Here is a 15,702-nt window from a genome sequence, read left to right as displayed (position 1 = left end):
CTCCCGGCGCCTGCTCGCGGCGCCCCGCGGCTCCGACGTGGGGGCTTCTGCCTGAGCCCCCGAGGCTTCCTCTGAACCTCCAGCTCGGCCTGCCCCCATCCCAGGACACGAGGCCTGGCCTCAGCGCACCTCAGCCTCTGCCCAGCACAAACCCTGAGGCGGGATTCCTCCCCGGACAAAGCCCACGGACCCTCCCTCGCCTGCAAGTCGGGGTCACCCCCTGAGAGCGACGGGCGCGTAGCCTCCGAGGCCAGCCAGGAAGGGCTCTGTCTTGTGATTGGGGGGCGCTTGCGACGTAACGTTACATTTTATTTATATGCATTTATATTCATATATGTTTTAATGTTATATGTAATATATAAACACGTAGAGTATAAATTATACGTAATACATACACTATACATATTAGTATCTTATTGCCCCAGACCCTCCCGGGCAGTCAGTTCCTCGAGCTAGCTACCTTTCCCGTCTCCTCCCGCAATCTCACGCGGACCTCCGTAAACAGCTGGTGCCCATTTTACGAGAATTACGGTAGGCCTTCCTCCGCTGCCTCAGGGACGTCTCCCTGTCCCTCTCCACCTCCTCCGTGGTGTCCTGACTGACAGGTAGACGCGCCCCTTCCCTCTAAGTGACGGTCCAGGGCCGGTCCTGATTGGCTCCCGGGAAACCCTGCAGCTTCCTCAGAGGCTGGGACGGGGCAGGCATTCAGCAGGCGCATAATAAAAGCGGGGCTGTATGGCTTTTGAATGAACGGTTGGCAGAACTGAGTTCGGTATACAGTTCTCTGGGCCGCTAAGTGGGAAAGAGAAACACCTAAAGAGAATGGTCCTTAATAATAAATAATAATAATTAATAAAAATAAGCAACATCTTGGCGTTCGCGGAGGATCTCCCGGCCCTTGACTCCCGGCCCCTTCGGTCACGTGACCTGGGCTCCGCCCTCCTCTCCGGACTCTGCGCTCTCATTGGCTGTCCCTCAGACCCGCTCTTCTCCCCCTCCCACCTCCCACCTTGGCCTTTATCCCCTGCGCTCCAGCTCGCTCCGAGGCGCCTCCCTCCCCCCTCCGGACCGTGAACTCCCGGGGCGCCAGGCTCCCTGAGGAGGGCTTCCTCCGCGGAGGCGGAGCCCCTTGCCGCACCGCCCCCCGCGGTCAGCCCGCCTAGGGGGCAGCAGCGCCCCTCGCCTGCAGGGCCCAGCAGGCCTCCGCTCTCGCGCCCTCTCTCGGCACGTGCCGTGCGGTGTGGGGGCGGGGCCGGATCTCGGGGCGGGGCCGGATCTCGGGGCGGGGCCGGAGCAGCGGGGCGGGCGGACGGGCACGATGGCGGCGGCTGCGGGCGACGCGCGCATGGTCCTGGTGTACGGAGGCAGAGGCGCGCTGGGCACCAAGTGTGTGCAGGCTTTCCGGGCCAAGAACTGGGTAAGCGGGGGGTTTCTGTGCGCGTGGCGCTGAGAAGGGCATGGACGGGGCCGTCGGGCTCCGCGGCGGGCACGGCTGGGGTCCTCGCCTGAGGGCACGGCTCCCCTGTTGCGTACTTCCGTGCCCACTCGTGCTTGTGCAGGGCTCTGTTCGTGCGCATGCTCCCGCTTCTAGGGCACCCCAAAACACACGTGGGTCCCCTGCCTTGCGCTCGCGTGTCTGCTTCTAGGATACCCCGAAACGCACGCACCCCTCCTCTCCGGCGCACGTTCGGACGCGCCCGCGCACCCCCTCCCCTCTTGTAAGGGTGGGCTTCAGACGTGCCCCCGGGCCCATATTTTGCCCCCGAAGCTTAAAGAGAGTCACTACTTGTGAGCGGTGGAATGAGCGAGGCTGCCCCTCCCCGGGGCTGGCCGGGTAGGAGGGAGGGAGGGCTAGCCGGGCCACGGGGGAGACCCCTGGGAGACGGGGCCACGGGTGTGCCGCCCACCGACCTCCTTCCCTGGGGGAAGAGGAACGGACGGGAGGGTGGGGAAGCCGGCGTGCAGCCCCGCAGGAGGAGGTGGTTGGCAGGGCTTGTAGATTAAGGGTGGGGCCGAAGACGGTGAATGTGGGGAGTCGGGGTTCCCACTAGGGCTTTGCTGCAGATGGGGAAGGCGCTAAACCCCTCTTGTCCCAGAAAAGGGAGTCGGCACGATCCTTAACCTCCCCTTTAGCCCAGGACTTGGTGATTTTTGGGGCTCCCCCCTTTTCCCTTTTTGCTCGTTTAGTCTAGGGACGCTCCTCGTTAGCGCCTGTTCCCTAGTCCTGGGACCTGGTTATCACTAAATGTATGTCCAGATCTGACTGTCTGATCCCTCCCTCCCTCCTTCCCTCTTTCCTTCTTTCCTTCTTTCCCTCCTTCCTTCCTTCCTTCCTTCCTTCCTTCCTTCCTTCCTTCCTTCCTTCCTTCCTTCCCTCCTTCCTCTCTCCTTCCTTCCTCTCTCCTTCCTTCCTTCCTTCCTTCCTTCCTTCCTTCCTTCCTTCCTTCCTTCCTCTCTCCTTCCTTCCTCTCTCCTTCCTCTCTCCTTCCTTCCTTCCTTCCTTCCTTCCTTCCTTCCTTCCTTCCTTCCTTCCTTCCTTCCTCCTCTCTCCTTCCTTCCTCTCTCCTTCCTTCCTCTCTCCTTCCTTCCTTCCTTCCTTCCTTCCTTCCTTCCTTCCTTCCTTCCTCTCTCCTTCCTTCCTCTCTCCTTCCTTCCTCTCTCCTTCCTTCCTCTCTCCTTCCTTCCTTCCTTCCTTCCTTCCTTCCTTCCTTCCTTCCTTCCTTCCTGACAGGCTGGCAAGGATAGTGCTGGCTTCCTGGGAGGGAAGGGAGAAGGTAGATGGGTCAGGCTGGGGCCAGGGTCCTTGTGTGACTGCCTGTACTTGTCCATATGGGGCCTCCAGTGGCCTAATTTTTTTCTGAGGATTTTGACAGTAAGCGAACACATTAAGGAAAAATTGCCAGAAGAACCGGTGTTTACACGTTGAAAGAGGGATCTTTGTTCCCATTGAGAGCATTCGTAGCTTGTCTATTTTTCATCTGTAGCATCAAACAGGATAGTCAGGCATGTGAGGAATTCCCATTTGAGTGAGATGCAAGATCTGTTTAAGAACTGAGCGTCTCAGGCATGCTTAAAGGCAACTTAGCTTGGACAACAAGGGATCGGTGAATATGGGGTAGATGAAGAATGAATGGAGGGAAAGTCAGGCTTTTACTCCATGTGCCTGTTACTGTGCTAAGGGCTTGAGGAGACCGGCACTCTAATTGGGGGAAATAATGCCAGGTGCATGTAAAGGTCTTGAATGTAAAGGGGCAGGACAGGGATCCAGAAGAAGAGCAGGCCTGAGAGTCAGAGAAGAAGAGGGAGTTTGAGGTCCCTATGGCAGGAGTGCAGATGAAGGGGAAAGGGGTCTGTTGACCTGTCAAGAGGGGAGAATGTAAAGGAGCAGGAAGCTTTCAGGTGGGTTCTGGGGTTGGGGAAAGGGCAAACAGCCCTGACTCCAGGCCTGGGCATTGTCTGGAAAATGGTAATGCTAACCACATATTTTTGTAGAGCTTTAAGATTGGTAAAGCATTTCCACAGAATATCCCTACGAGGTTGGAAGTGTAAGTATCATTTCCCCCCATTTTACAGCTGAGGAAACTGGAGCTCAGAGCCCCTTCTTGTGCATGGTTCCACAGCTAATAAGTGTTGGGACTAGGATTTGAGCCCAGGTCTCCTGACACCAGGTCCAGCACCGTTTGTATTAGGAGTCACGCTAGTCCTTAGATATAGGTGAATGACCTTGATTCTAGAGGCCTAATCAGGTACAAGGTTATAGGGAGAATCCCTTCCTTGGAAGGGATTTTTACATTAGCATGTGGGGGGGCTTCCTCTTTCCCACACCTAGATTCTGGCTCCAGCATGTCACCTTAAATAAATGTCTCCATTTTTCTGGGTCTCAGTTTTTCATCTCTGAAATGAGGGAGTTCGATGGGAGACCCTTTAGATTCATTTCTAGCTCAAATTTTCTGATTTGTTGTCCCTCTGTCCTAGGTTCTATCTTTTTAAGATTTAACTCACCATTTGATTGTAGCTCCTTAAAATTTTTTAAAATAGATCTATAGAATTTAAAATCTGAAATAGATTTTAGAGGTGATCCAGTATTACCTTTTTTTCTTTCCTCTCCTTCTCTTTACATTTGAGGAAATTGAGGTTCAGAAATATTAAGTGATTTGCCTGATATGAAAAAGTTAGTGGCAAAATAGGGTCTGGAACCAGGGTCTCTGATTCTCAGCCAGATGTCCTTTCCACTGTCTTGAAAGGCCTCTATTTTGGGGCAACTGTGTTAGGTTATAGGGAGCAGGTTTGATGATAAAAGAGAAACTTAAGTCTTTTGAAGTTGTTTGTCTGTACGATGTTATATAAATTATCAGAAGAGATTTTGTTAAATGCCTTTCTAAAATTGAGGTAAATTATTCACTTACCCCTGTTTGCCTCAGTTTCCTCAGTTGTAAAATGGGGATAATAATAGCACCTATCTCCCAGAATTGTGGTAAAAATCAAAGGAGATGATAATTGTAAAAATGCTTAGCACAGTGCCTGGCACATAGTTGCTATGTGAATGCTAGCTTTATTATTCTTCTTATAACCAGTCTCTTTATTTTGTTAGAAAAAGTAAACGAGGTTAGCATGACCTGTCCTTGATGAAACTTTGCTGACTCTTTGTGATCTCTGCTTGCTTTTCTAGATGCTCAATCCTTATCCTTTAATAACTTGTACTAGAATTTTAAGAGAAATTAAAGTCTTTTTTTTTTTTTTTTTTGTAAATCAGGACCACATTTACTCTTCTCCAGCCCATGAACTCTCAAAGATCACTGACTCAGTAGTCACAATCCAACAGGTCATTCAACTCTTTCAGTTCATCTGGGCCTGGTGACTTGTACCTTATCATCACAGCCTGTGTGTCCTTATCATGTCCTGATTTCTCTTGGGTTTCAACTCCCTGTTAACCATTTTTATTCTGTTTACAGTCCAAAGATCATTTTATTTAACAGAGAAAACAGAAGCAAAATAAAATTAGTAGATACGCTTCAATACAGTTAATCAATCAGTAAACATTTATTAAGTGTCTTTTATGTTCCAGGCACTGTGTGTAAGTGCTGGGGATACAAAAAGAGGCACAAGACAGTTCCTGCCCTCCGTGAGCTTACACATCTATTCCTTCTTTGATTCCTTTTATTTACCTAGTGTGTAGCATAGTCCATGTTTTTGTTGACCTGAGCTTTCCCAGGTGAACCTTTAACATTCCTGGAGTGTTCTGATAGGACCCTGCTAATTTGTCCAACTTGAGGATTTGCTCAGTAATCTTAGAGTTGCCTTGGACTGGGAAGTCAGCACTTGCCCGTGGTCACACTGTTGAGGTTGAGAGGTGCTTGGAACCCCAAACGCCCCAAAATATCGACACTCTGGGGCCTGCCCAAATGAATTTGACTCAGGCCTTTCAGCCAAAGAAAAACAAAGTTTATTTAAGATCCGCCATTTTGGGCAGACTCTTAAGGAATCTGAGCATTTGTGACTCTTGTATTGACAAGAGGGCCAAATTGAATCTGAGCTAGAATCTGAACATTTTCACGGAGGCAAGATGGATTTTATATACAGAAAGTTTGTGGGAGGAATCTAGGGTTGGCCAAGTAGTCTGGAGTGACTGGAGGAGAGGTCCAGGAAGGGTCTTGATGGAAGTGGTCTGTAGATTGGGGTAACTAGAGCGTGGACTCCAGGAACCAAGAGAATGGGATTTAGGATGGGAAGTAGCTGAAGACTACCTGGAGGTAATGGACTATGGAGGGCTAGGCTAGGTTAAGGGTAACAGAGATTCTGGCATATGGATAATGGAAGGTTTATGACCTCAGGAGAATGCCAGATCTAATGGGAAAAGTCTAGAAGAGTTCATGGGGGCTCCCAGAGCTTGTACCCCGTTAACACAGCCAGAATGTGTCTGATGTAGGACTTCAGTCCAGATGTTCCTGAATCTGAGACTGATTCCCTAGCCTGCTGTGCCATGCTGGCTCTCATAGTGGAGTTAGAGGAGGTTGTGTGACCTTGGAAGAGCCAGTTGACTTCCATGGGCTTTGGTTTAGATCTTGATCTAGATGACCTTGAGGGTCCTTTCTATCTTCTAACCAACGATCATTGCTTTTGCTCTGTCTGTAGTTTTGAGACACTGCTCTTTCCTTTTTTAAAAATCAGGACGTTTGCTCTTTTCCAGTCTGTGAGCTTCTCTTTTCCCCCCTCCAGTAGTCAGGAAGACCTGAGTGCAGATCTGGCCTCAAACTCACTAACTACTAGCTGTGTGACCCTGGAAAATAGATCAGAGGGAGGTAATTTAAGAATTATTTGGTTACTTGAAAGTCATGATCAAAACTAGAACCTCGACATCATATTTTAAGAAATCACATAAGAAACTGGCATCTACCTCATTAAAGTTTTTATAGATATCAAAATGAAATCATAGGTCGAGTCTCTTTTACGTTACTACAGAAACCTTTACATGAGTGTCTTAGTTGAGCAAAGAGCTTCTCTTTTTCTTTAGCTTGTCCCTCTGGAAAAACAAACAAATGAATCTCTACCAGCATTGTGAATAAAACGAACAAACCAAACTACCAGCTGTCTAACTCAGGGGTGGGGAACCCGCAGCCTCCGGGCCACATGTGGTCCTCAAGTGCCGTCCTTTGACTGAATCCAAACTTCACAGAACAAATCTCCTTAATAAAAGGATTTGTTGGGTAAAATGCTGCACCCAAGGACCTAGAAAGCCACATGTGACCTGGAGGCTGCAGGCTCCCCACCCTAGCAAATCAACTTAAAAACTCCTCACACTCCCCGCCCACCTTCTTTCACCTGGATGGAGTGTGAGAAACCCTGAAAGTGGGGATGTGGAAAAACTGAAATAAACAGTAGTGAAAATGCACATTTTAAAATCTCCTATTCACTTATTTCTCTGAAATACTTGCCTCTACTCAAAGTGGTCCCACGGGGGCCTGCTCTTTACAAAGAGTATCTCATTTGATCTCTCCACAGCCCTGTGAAGTAGGAGCTATTGTTATCCCCATTTTATAGTTGAGGCAAACAAAGGTTTAAGTGTCTTGCCCAATTGTCTGGTTCTGGATCCAGTGCAGTAATATTTCACTATCCCAAACTGTGCCTTTACTAATTCACTCTGTGACTCTTGGCAAGTCTCTACCTTCCGAATCTCCATTTCTTCATCTTTGAAATCAGGATACCAAGGAGGTTAGGTTTCCTTGGAGAAGAGAGGTCTAATCACAGGGTATTGAAAAAGCCTGGGATTGTCCATAAATCACCCTGACCTGCCACATTGTCTTATAAAGAATAACAAAGTTGTGTGTCTTTACTAAATCTCTTGTCTTGTTCACACTAGTGGGTTGCCAGTATTGATGTGGTAGAAAATGAAGAAGCCAGCGCCAGTGTGGTGGTTAAAATGACTGACTCCTTCACCGAACAAGCTGACCAGGTGATCGTAAAAATGTTCCAGAAAACGATGGAATGTTATGAATTCAGAATTCAAATTTATTCCACTTTTATTAGGCACCATAGTATGTGAAACTTATTAGATACCATAAGCCCTGTGCTTATGACTAACTTAACTAGTAATGACCATAGTAATAATCGCTGCTATTTGTAGAATAATTCTCAGAACAGTGCTTTTAAATGTACTGTCTAATTTGATCCTCAAAATAACACTGTGGCTATAGGTGGGTAAGTATTATCAGTCTCATTTTACAGAGGAGAACACTGATGTATAACTCTTCCAGGGAGGTCTCCTCCCTCCGAACTGAGTGCTACCAAAATAAAACAGGATCAGTAGATAATAGAAGTGGTACAGAGTTTCTTGAGGGTTCACAAGAGGGAGCAGTTACTGGGATAGGGTGGGGAGAGAGTAGGTATGAGGAAAAGTTTATGAAATAGGTGGTATTTGATCTGATTATTGAAGGATGGTTAGTTAGGATTTAGCAGATAGAGATGAGGGTGGGGTGTAGGAAATGAGTGAGGAATCCTCCCTGAAATACAACTTTAAATGTTATAAGGAAAACCACTACCATTCCTCATTAGAGAAATGTATGAATAGAAAGGGAGATGAGGAAAGGAGTAAGATTTCCTCTCTTCCCCTCCCCATCCCCCACCTCTTCCAGCATTAAAGATAGTCAGGTAAACAGAAATTTGGATTTTATTTTGTTTTTCTCTGTGCCTCACAGTCTGAGTAGGTATAAAATCATACATCTGAGGAGAGAAATATGCCTAATAGATAGCAATTAGCAGACAATGAAGCAGCTTCCGATCTCAGAAAAACTACAGGCGACAGAAAATAACAGTCCTTCAAGGATTTGAGTGGAACGCCGCTAGTCTATGTGCATTTTCTGAAATGTACAAGACCCGGTGGTTAACAGCTGGTTCTGTGCCATTGTAAGCATAATGTGCACAAATGCCTAGGGAGAGGAGAACGGTTCTCCACATCAGGGGTAGAGATACTCAGCGGGGGGAATGTGGTGCTTAAGGATGAATATGGGGGAGATGGGAGCCATGTCCTAAGTAGGTGGTGATAAAATGAGAAAGTGGCAGCCAAGGGAAATGGATCTCTCTTCAAAGGCATGAAATGGGTTAAAAAAAAAAGAGAAGGAGGAAATGAGCCTTTAAATCCTTATCTGCAGAGGAGTGATTTAGGCCAAGAGGAATATCATCTTGATTTAAGAAGAGGTTCACGGTAGCAATCAGAGACGTTGCTGGCATTCTGAGACATCCTGAACAACATGGGCATTTTGTTCTGGGATTGTGATGACAAAGTGGAATGCTTCAAATACATTTTCAAAGCCAAGAGTGGGGTGGATAGAGCGCTAGGTTTGGATTCAGACAACCTGGATTCCAATCCCAGTCTTACCACTCACTACCAGCATTATGTCCTTGCATCCATCTTTCACTCTCTTTAGGGTTAGGTTTCTCATTTGTAAAATGAAAAGGGTGCACTAGTTGACTTCTAAGGTCTTCTTTCTACTGTAATGTGATAATTATAGCAGCCAGCATTTATATGGTGTTTTACAAATTTAAAAATTTTACAGATTTGCAAAGAACTTTACAAATTGCATGCCATTTTATCTTCATCACAACCCTGAGAGGTGAATACTGTTGTTATCCCCATTTTATAGATGAGGAAACGGAGGCAGACTGAGTAAATCATGCTTGTTGACTGTTTGATTCTCTGACTTTCTGAAAAGCACCTAGTTTGTGGCTGCCATTAATAAAGTGGTTCTCTGAGATCCACAAAGTTTCATCATAAGGTTATTCAGTTTACAGGCATAAGGCATCTCAGTTTATAGTCTGATCATTAGAAATTGATTAAAATAAGTTAAAAGGAGCCCAAGAACTTGGGCCAATAGAAGCCTATTCAGGTTTGGTCCTTTTGGTGGTTGTCCTGGGTGGGGCGGAGAGAAAAAAAAAGTTTACATGTTAATTTTTGTTGTATATTTGAAAGGCAGTAGCCAGTTGTGCACAGTAGATTTTGCAGTTTCATGTACGATCATTTTTTTTATTGTACTATGGTATGGAAATTGTTTTATTCTATAAATCAAAAATAAAAGAAAATCTTAGAAAACAAAACAAATTAAAAAATCCACAAAACTTTGTTTCCCTCTGTTGAAGGTGACTGCTGATGTGGGGAAGCTTTTGGGCGATAAGAAGGTGGATGCAATTCTTTGTGTGGCTGGAGGATGGGCAGGAGGCAGTGCCAAAGCTAAATGTAAGCCTTTTTCTTTCTGCATGATTCATTCCTCCATTTGTTCAACACATCGTGCTTCCGTGTGCTAGGCACTGGGAGAGAGACAAAGATAACTGAGGTGTCTCCTCCCACCCCCCACCAGGGAGCCAATATTTGGGTAGGAGGTGCACAAGGATTCCTGAGCCTGTGGGATCACTACCGTAACTACAGGTGCAGCCCAGAGGATGATAGGAAAATAACAAAGTACTGAGTTCAGAAGGAAAAAAAGCTCATTTTTAAATGCTGCTGATGCTGACTGTGAGGCCAGTGCTTCCTTTCATTGGCAAGCAGATGGTCTTTGAGTAATTCTGTTCCATTCAACAAACACGTATTATGTGCCTGCTCTGTGTAACCCAATGATGTCTGAACCAGATAAAAATGAGGGCCGCTAGATGGTACATTACATGCCCTATGGGCCACGTAATAACTTAGAAAACCACCAATTGACATTATCTGTGCCCTGTTGTGTCTTCATTTTGTTAAATATCTCCCAGTTACATTTTAATCTGATTAAGGTTGCACTCTGGAGGCGGGTGGGGCACATGTTTGACATCTCTGGTATAGACCACTTCTTCAACTGTGTCATGACCTGAAAAGTTTAGCAACAGTAAAAGGTTTCTGAATTCACAGTGATCAAAAATTAATAACAATTCAATATGTAATGACTCAGAGGTGTTTCTGGCAGCACTTGCCTGTATGGAACAACTTCATTGCATCCTAGTTTCTGAATACAAGCATGTGCGCTTTGTATTGATCACCCCCTCAGGCCGTGGTAGACCCACTAACTGCCTAAATGTGAAAAGGGGTCTCCAGTGCATAAAGTTTAAGAAGCCCAGAGCTCACCAGCTATGAGGAGGTATTCTCTAGGTCAGGAGTCATGCATTTCCCTATGACTGTAAATGGGTTCATTTCTTTTCACAAAGACTTGCTGATTTGGTCACACATACTTCTGCATGATAGGACATGAAGAGATGCAAGCAAGGTTTGACATCCATCTTCCTGTCCCATCAGTTAGCATGCGCATCCAGCATACATTGGGGATGATCTCAGAAGGAAGGCAGTGCTCAGAGTGACTACAGGGAAAGGCTTCTCTTCTCGTCCCCTGCTCCCCACAACATGTCTGTGTGTGTTTTGAAAACCACTATCATTCTATTGTGCCCAGGATAGTAATTCCTCCTGGGCCTGGGTCTGGGTCTGTTGTTCCCTGAACATCAGTGTGTAATTCAGGTAATTATCAAGAAACAGACTCCCATCCGGGGGTGGGTGGATCGTACTAATGATTTAGGAAAATGGGCTCCATGCTCAGCGGCTCTGTTTTGCAGACACCTTTCATCATAATTACAACCTCTCTTTGTCTGTTTTTTTATGTTCTTTTAAAACATCATTATCGCTGTCAGACCAAAATACCTCTCTCTGGCCTCTTCTCATCTGTGTGGGTTGTCTTCTCCATTAGAAAGTAATAAGGCAGACTGTGGTGTTTGTTGTGTTTTATCCCCAGTGCTCAGTACATCTTGGCACATAGTATGCCTTCAGTAAGTCTTCCTTCCTGCATCTTTCCCTCCCTGCCTTCTTTTTTTCTTCCCTCCCTTTCTTCTTCCCTTTCTTCCTCTCTCCCTTCCTCACTTTTTCCATCCTTTTCTTTTCCCCTTCCTATCTCCCAAGTAGATTGTTTCTTTATATTAAACAGAAAAAATCAACACATCAATAATAGGTCATAATATGTACCCTTTTCTTCAATGAAAAGTTCACCACTGTTGCTGAGAGGCAGGAGCTGCTTCCCCATCAGTCCTGTGAGGTTACCACGGGTCATTGCCATACTCAGGAGTTCTTAGCTTATACATTTGCAGTAATAATAACTCATTTACAAAGCATTTTATGGTTTAAAAAGGAGTGTCTTTCCACTGTGTGGATAACTGAAGGTCAGTGCTTTGAAGGAGTTAAACCTGTTGTCCATGGGCACACAGTAAGTGGTGGAGCTGGTGCTGCAGCCTAGGCCAGGTCTTCTGACACAGAGTCTTGGTCTTTTTCCTTCCTCTGCTCCATGCCCCTGTTGGTAGCCCAGGCTTAGGATGTTGGGGGGCTCAAATGAGAATATGAATGTTTGCAAACTTAAAGTGATATATAAAATATACCATTGTCATCATCATTATCATAGTACAGTCACCAACCCTCCCATCTGGAGTGAATTCATTCCCTGATGGTTGTTTGTAGATCAGTACAGAAGTCTGCTGGTAAATGCTCAACAACTCAGCTGGGGAGGTAACTTAGCCACAGGCACTTTTAAATTCAGTCTTCTCTTTTACCATTTTCTTAAATTTGGACAGCCTGCCAAACAATGAAGCCTGGATTTGTAGCAGATTGCAGATTTCTAAGGTGAAAATGCTCACTCTGAAAATTAAAAAAATCAGTCTGAGTAGAGCCCTGACTGGGTCCCTTTAGAAGGTGCTTCAGAAAAGATGTCCCATGCCTTGCCAGTGTAAACTTGTTCTTTGCTCTTTGCTACCTCTGCTAGCCATAGATTATGCCGCCTACCTCCTTGGATTCCATGGTTGGGTGATCAGGCTAGATTAATTCTTAAACCACCAGTTTAGTGAGTGGTGATTGGTGTAATTGTGGTCACTCAGGTCTGGGAGTTAGCTACTTTCTCCCTATCTGTTTGTGGTTCAGTTGTGTCTGACTCTTTGTGACCCCATTTGGGGCTTTTTTGGCAGAGATACAGTGGTTTACCATTTCCTTCTGATGGACACTGAGGCAAACAGGATTAAGTGACTTGTCCAGACTCACACAACTAGTAAGTGTATGAGGCTGGATTTGAACTCAGGAAGATGAGTCTTCCTGACTCCAGGCTGGGCATCCTATCCACTGTGCCACCTAGCTTCCCATTCCTAATCTGTCAAGTGGAGTTAATAAAATCATAGGATTTTAGAACTAAAAGGGGCTTTAGAGGTCATATAAGTCATTTCCCTTAGTTATAGCCTGAAAAAGGATAACTTCCCTAAGGTTATATTATTAGTTGATGGTCAAGTTGGGATTTGAACCTTCTATTCCTTTATTGTTTTGCGCTCTGCATTGTACTCCCCACTTTCTCCTAATACAGACTGTTACCTTACAGGAATTGTCTGAGGCTTAAGATGATTAAATTTATCATTAATGTGGTTATCTATTTGTGTTTCTCTTCCCTCCTTAGAGAGCAGGAACTCTTCATTATCTGTTACAGCAGAATCCTGCAGGTGCTTAATAAATGCTTATTAAATTGAATTAAATGAGAACATATACAGGAAACTTTTAACTTTTCATTGCTGGGAAGATGAAAGAAGTTAAGGGAGTGTATGGAGGCAGAGACAGACTAGTTCTTCCTTCAGTTCCAGTTCTGGCCAGATTCTTATCTTTGGTTTCTGTGGAGGGGATGGAAGCCCTGAGGCTCTTGGTGATTACTTGCTCCTGATGATGGGGCATCTGGAGCTGAGGTAGTTTTTGGTGGAACACAGGGCTCCTGGTCACATCCCACTTCACGTTGCTGAACAGGACAGGGCATCACCCCACACTGGTTACCAGTGCCGGTGGCAACATCAGCACCACTGCAGGCTGCAGAGGGTGAGGAGACCACAAAAGGAATTCATTTATATGGCAGTGGTATATATTAAAAATAAGTCATAGTGTACTATCTGACCTTTGTATAGACAGCATTCTTCTGAGCTTCCTTATATGTGGAGCAGAACTGGTCCCTTCAGGGTAGAAGGTATCCCTCATGCCACATCCATAGTCCCCTTTCCACTGCTCAGGGGAGGAAGGTGTGTTTCCTTCCCAGCTCTCTAGGACTAAGACTGTTGATTCCTGTTCAGTGGTTCCATGTCTCCTTCCATGTCCTTTACCTTGTGATCTTGCTGGAACTGCTTCTCCTTCATTCTGTTTTCTTTACTCTGTGTCACTGAAAGTCATAGATCATGAACTTAGAACTGAAGACGACTTCAGAGGCTTCCTAGACCAAACACCTTGCTTTACAGATGGGTAAACTGAGGCCCAGGGAAGTTCTTGTGGGCCTTGCCCAAGGTCATACAGATACTAAGCGTCAGAAGTGATCCTTGAACCCAGGTTCCCCCAGTCTAGAACCTGTGCTTTTCCTATGGTGCATTGTGTTGCATACAAACCTTACTGAATTCCTTTTATTTACCATTTCTTTATAGTTTAGTAGTAGCTCTTTGTATTAAAACCACACAGTAGGTTTGACTATTCTGCTTTTGGTTTTTTGTTTCTTCAGAAGAGGCCGTATCTGGGACCTCTCTGTTACTTAGCTGAAAGGGTATGAACAGCTTAGTTACTTCTCATTTATAATTTCGAATTGTTTGCCAGAAGCGGGTGTACGAATTCTCAGTTCATCTAGTAGTGTATTAGTTTGACCAATCAAATTTTACATTTTTTTGATCCATTTAATAACAAATGCCTTGATGTTTGAAATGACTCTTTCAAGGCCCAAGTATTAGAATTAAGTGTGGAATTACAATCTTGACTTCCCTTTTATAGAAGAATTTAAAGCTGGCATTAAAAGCTTAGCCATAAAAAGTTATGACTGTGTAAAAGTCCAATTTAATGACTATTTGGGGATATTCTTACAGATTCTTATAATAGGTTTAAGCTTTATTAGATACATTGGGTCTTATAAATACAATATTCTTCCGTAAAGTATAACCATCTTTGTATTTAAGCCCATTCAGCAAAGTATAATAATCTAATGGCTAAAAATTTCGCATTTAATTTTGAAAAATAACATTTCTCATAAGAAGCTCTATTATTACAAGAAGAATAAAGGACTGAAGCTTTTCATTTGGTGGGGGAGAAAAAGCAATTTGTTATAAATTCGTAGATAGTCTCTTGATTCCTGTTTTGGCTGGAGTTCAAATGTAAAGGTAATAGTGTTGCTACCTGAGTAAGGAGAGCATAGGGACAGAGGCCATCAAATGGTGTTAGAGGAATGTTGGATTCCATTGGTCAGTGGCAGAATCGTTTGCCTTTCTGTCCAAGTAAGACCAGGTGGGCACTCGCTTTGCACCACTTAGATGCAGAATCACTTGCAAACAACTTGCAAACAATTTCTCTATGAAGAACAGGTTGCATGAAGCATTGGCCTTCTTCACTATTCCACAAAGCCCAGAGAGACAGGAGGAAATGCGTTTGCTAAACGAGGAGGCAATGATGGGAATAGAGCAGAAGCATTAGATTATAGGAATCTGACCCCAAACAGGAATTCTCCTCACAGCATTCCTGAAAAGTGGTCGTCTAGTTTCTACTTGGAAGACCTGCAGTGATGGAAAACTCCCTACCTAATGAGGCAAATCTTGCTGTTTTTGGACAGCTGTGATTATTGGGATTTTTATTTATCAGGGGTGGGGGTATGTTCTTTAGGGAGCAGGGAGAATAAGCATTTATATAGGAACTACTCTGACAGGCACTGTGCTAAGCCCTTTTACAAATGTTATTTAATCTTCATGATGCCCTTTTGAGGTAAATGCTGTGATTAGCCCCATTTTATAGTTGAGGAAACTGTAGGCAATCAGAGGTTAAGTAACTTGCTACTTACTTAAGTAACAGCTAATAAGTGTCTGAGGCCAGATTCGAACTCATCGACGGCACTTCATCCAATGTGCCACCTGGCTGCCTCATTACTGTAGGCAACTCCTGGTATGGAAATTCCCTTTACCTATGCAGATTGGTGATTCATCTGTAGCTTAGAGGCTTTAGCGAGTTAACCTGGGGCACCAAGAGATAGAATGACTTGTCCAAGGTCACATGAGAATCTATGATTCAGACTAGAATACAAGTAGATAAGAGGCATAAAGTAGGAGGTAGGGGTTCAGCAGTGTGTGTGTGAGTATATATATCTATTCTATTTGTTTACGTTGCCCTTTGCAGGCAGCTAGGTAGCACAATGAGTAGAGTGCTGGGCCTGGAGTCAGGAAGAC

At 45.1% G+C, this 15,702-nt stretch overlaps 1 protein-coding gene across 2 annotated transcripts in view; it reads left to right on the top strand.

Moving 5' to 3' along the window:
• Positions 1–1,110: 1,110 nt before the first annotated feature.
• QDPR (quinoid dihydropteridine reductase) overlaps positions 1,111–15,702 on the top strand; it is a 32,181-nt gene continuing 17,589 nt past the window's right edge. The window contains exons 1-3 of one of the 2 annotated variants that reach the window (XM_072620337.1): positions 1,111–1,417; positions 7,358–7,450; positions 9,631–9,727. In XM_072620337.1, the coding sequence (XP_072476438.1) occupies positions 1,319–1,417; positions 7,358–7,450; positions 9,631–9,727 (289 nt within the window). In that variant the 5' untranslated portion in view covers positions 1,111–1,318. The remainder of the gene's footprint in view (positions 1,418–7,357; positions 7,451–9,630; positions 9,728–15,702) is intronic. The other variant, XM_072620336.1, reaches the window with a different exon arrangement.

The sequence above is a fragment of the Notamacropus eugenii genome, chromosome 6 (genome assembly GCF_028372415.1).
Source record: "Notamacropus eugenii isolate mMacEug1 chromosome 6, mMacEug1.pri_v2, whole genome shotgun sequence".
Taxonomy (NCBI): domain Eukaryota; kingdom Metazoa; phylum Chordata; class Mammalia; order Diprotodontia; family Macropodidae; genus Notamacropus; species Notamacropus eugenii.
This window is presented reverse-complemented; position numbering and strand designations above follow the sequence as displayed.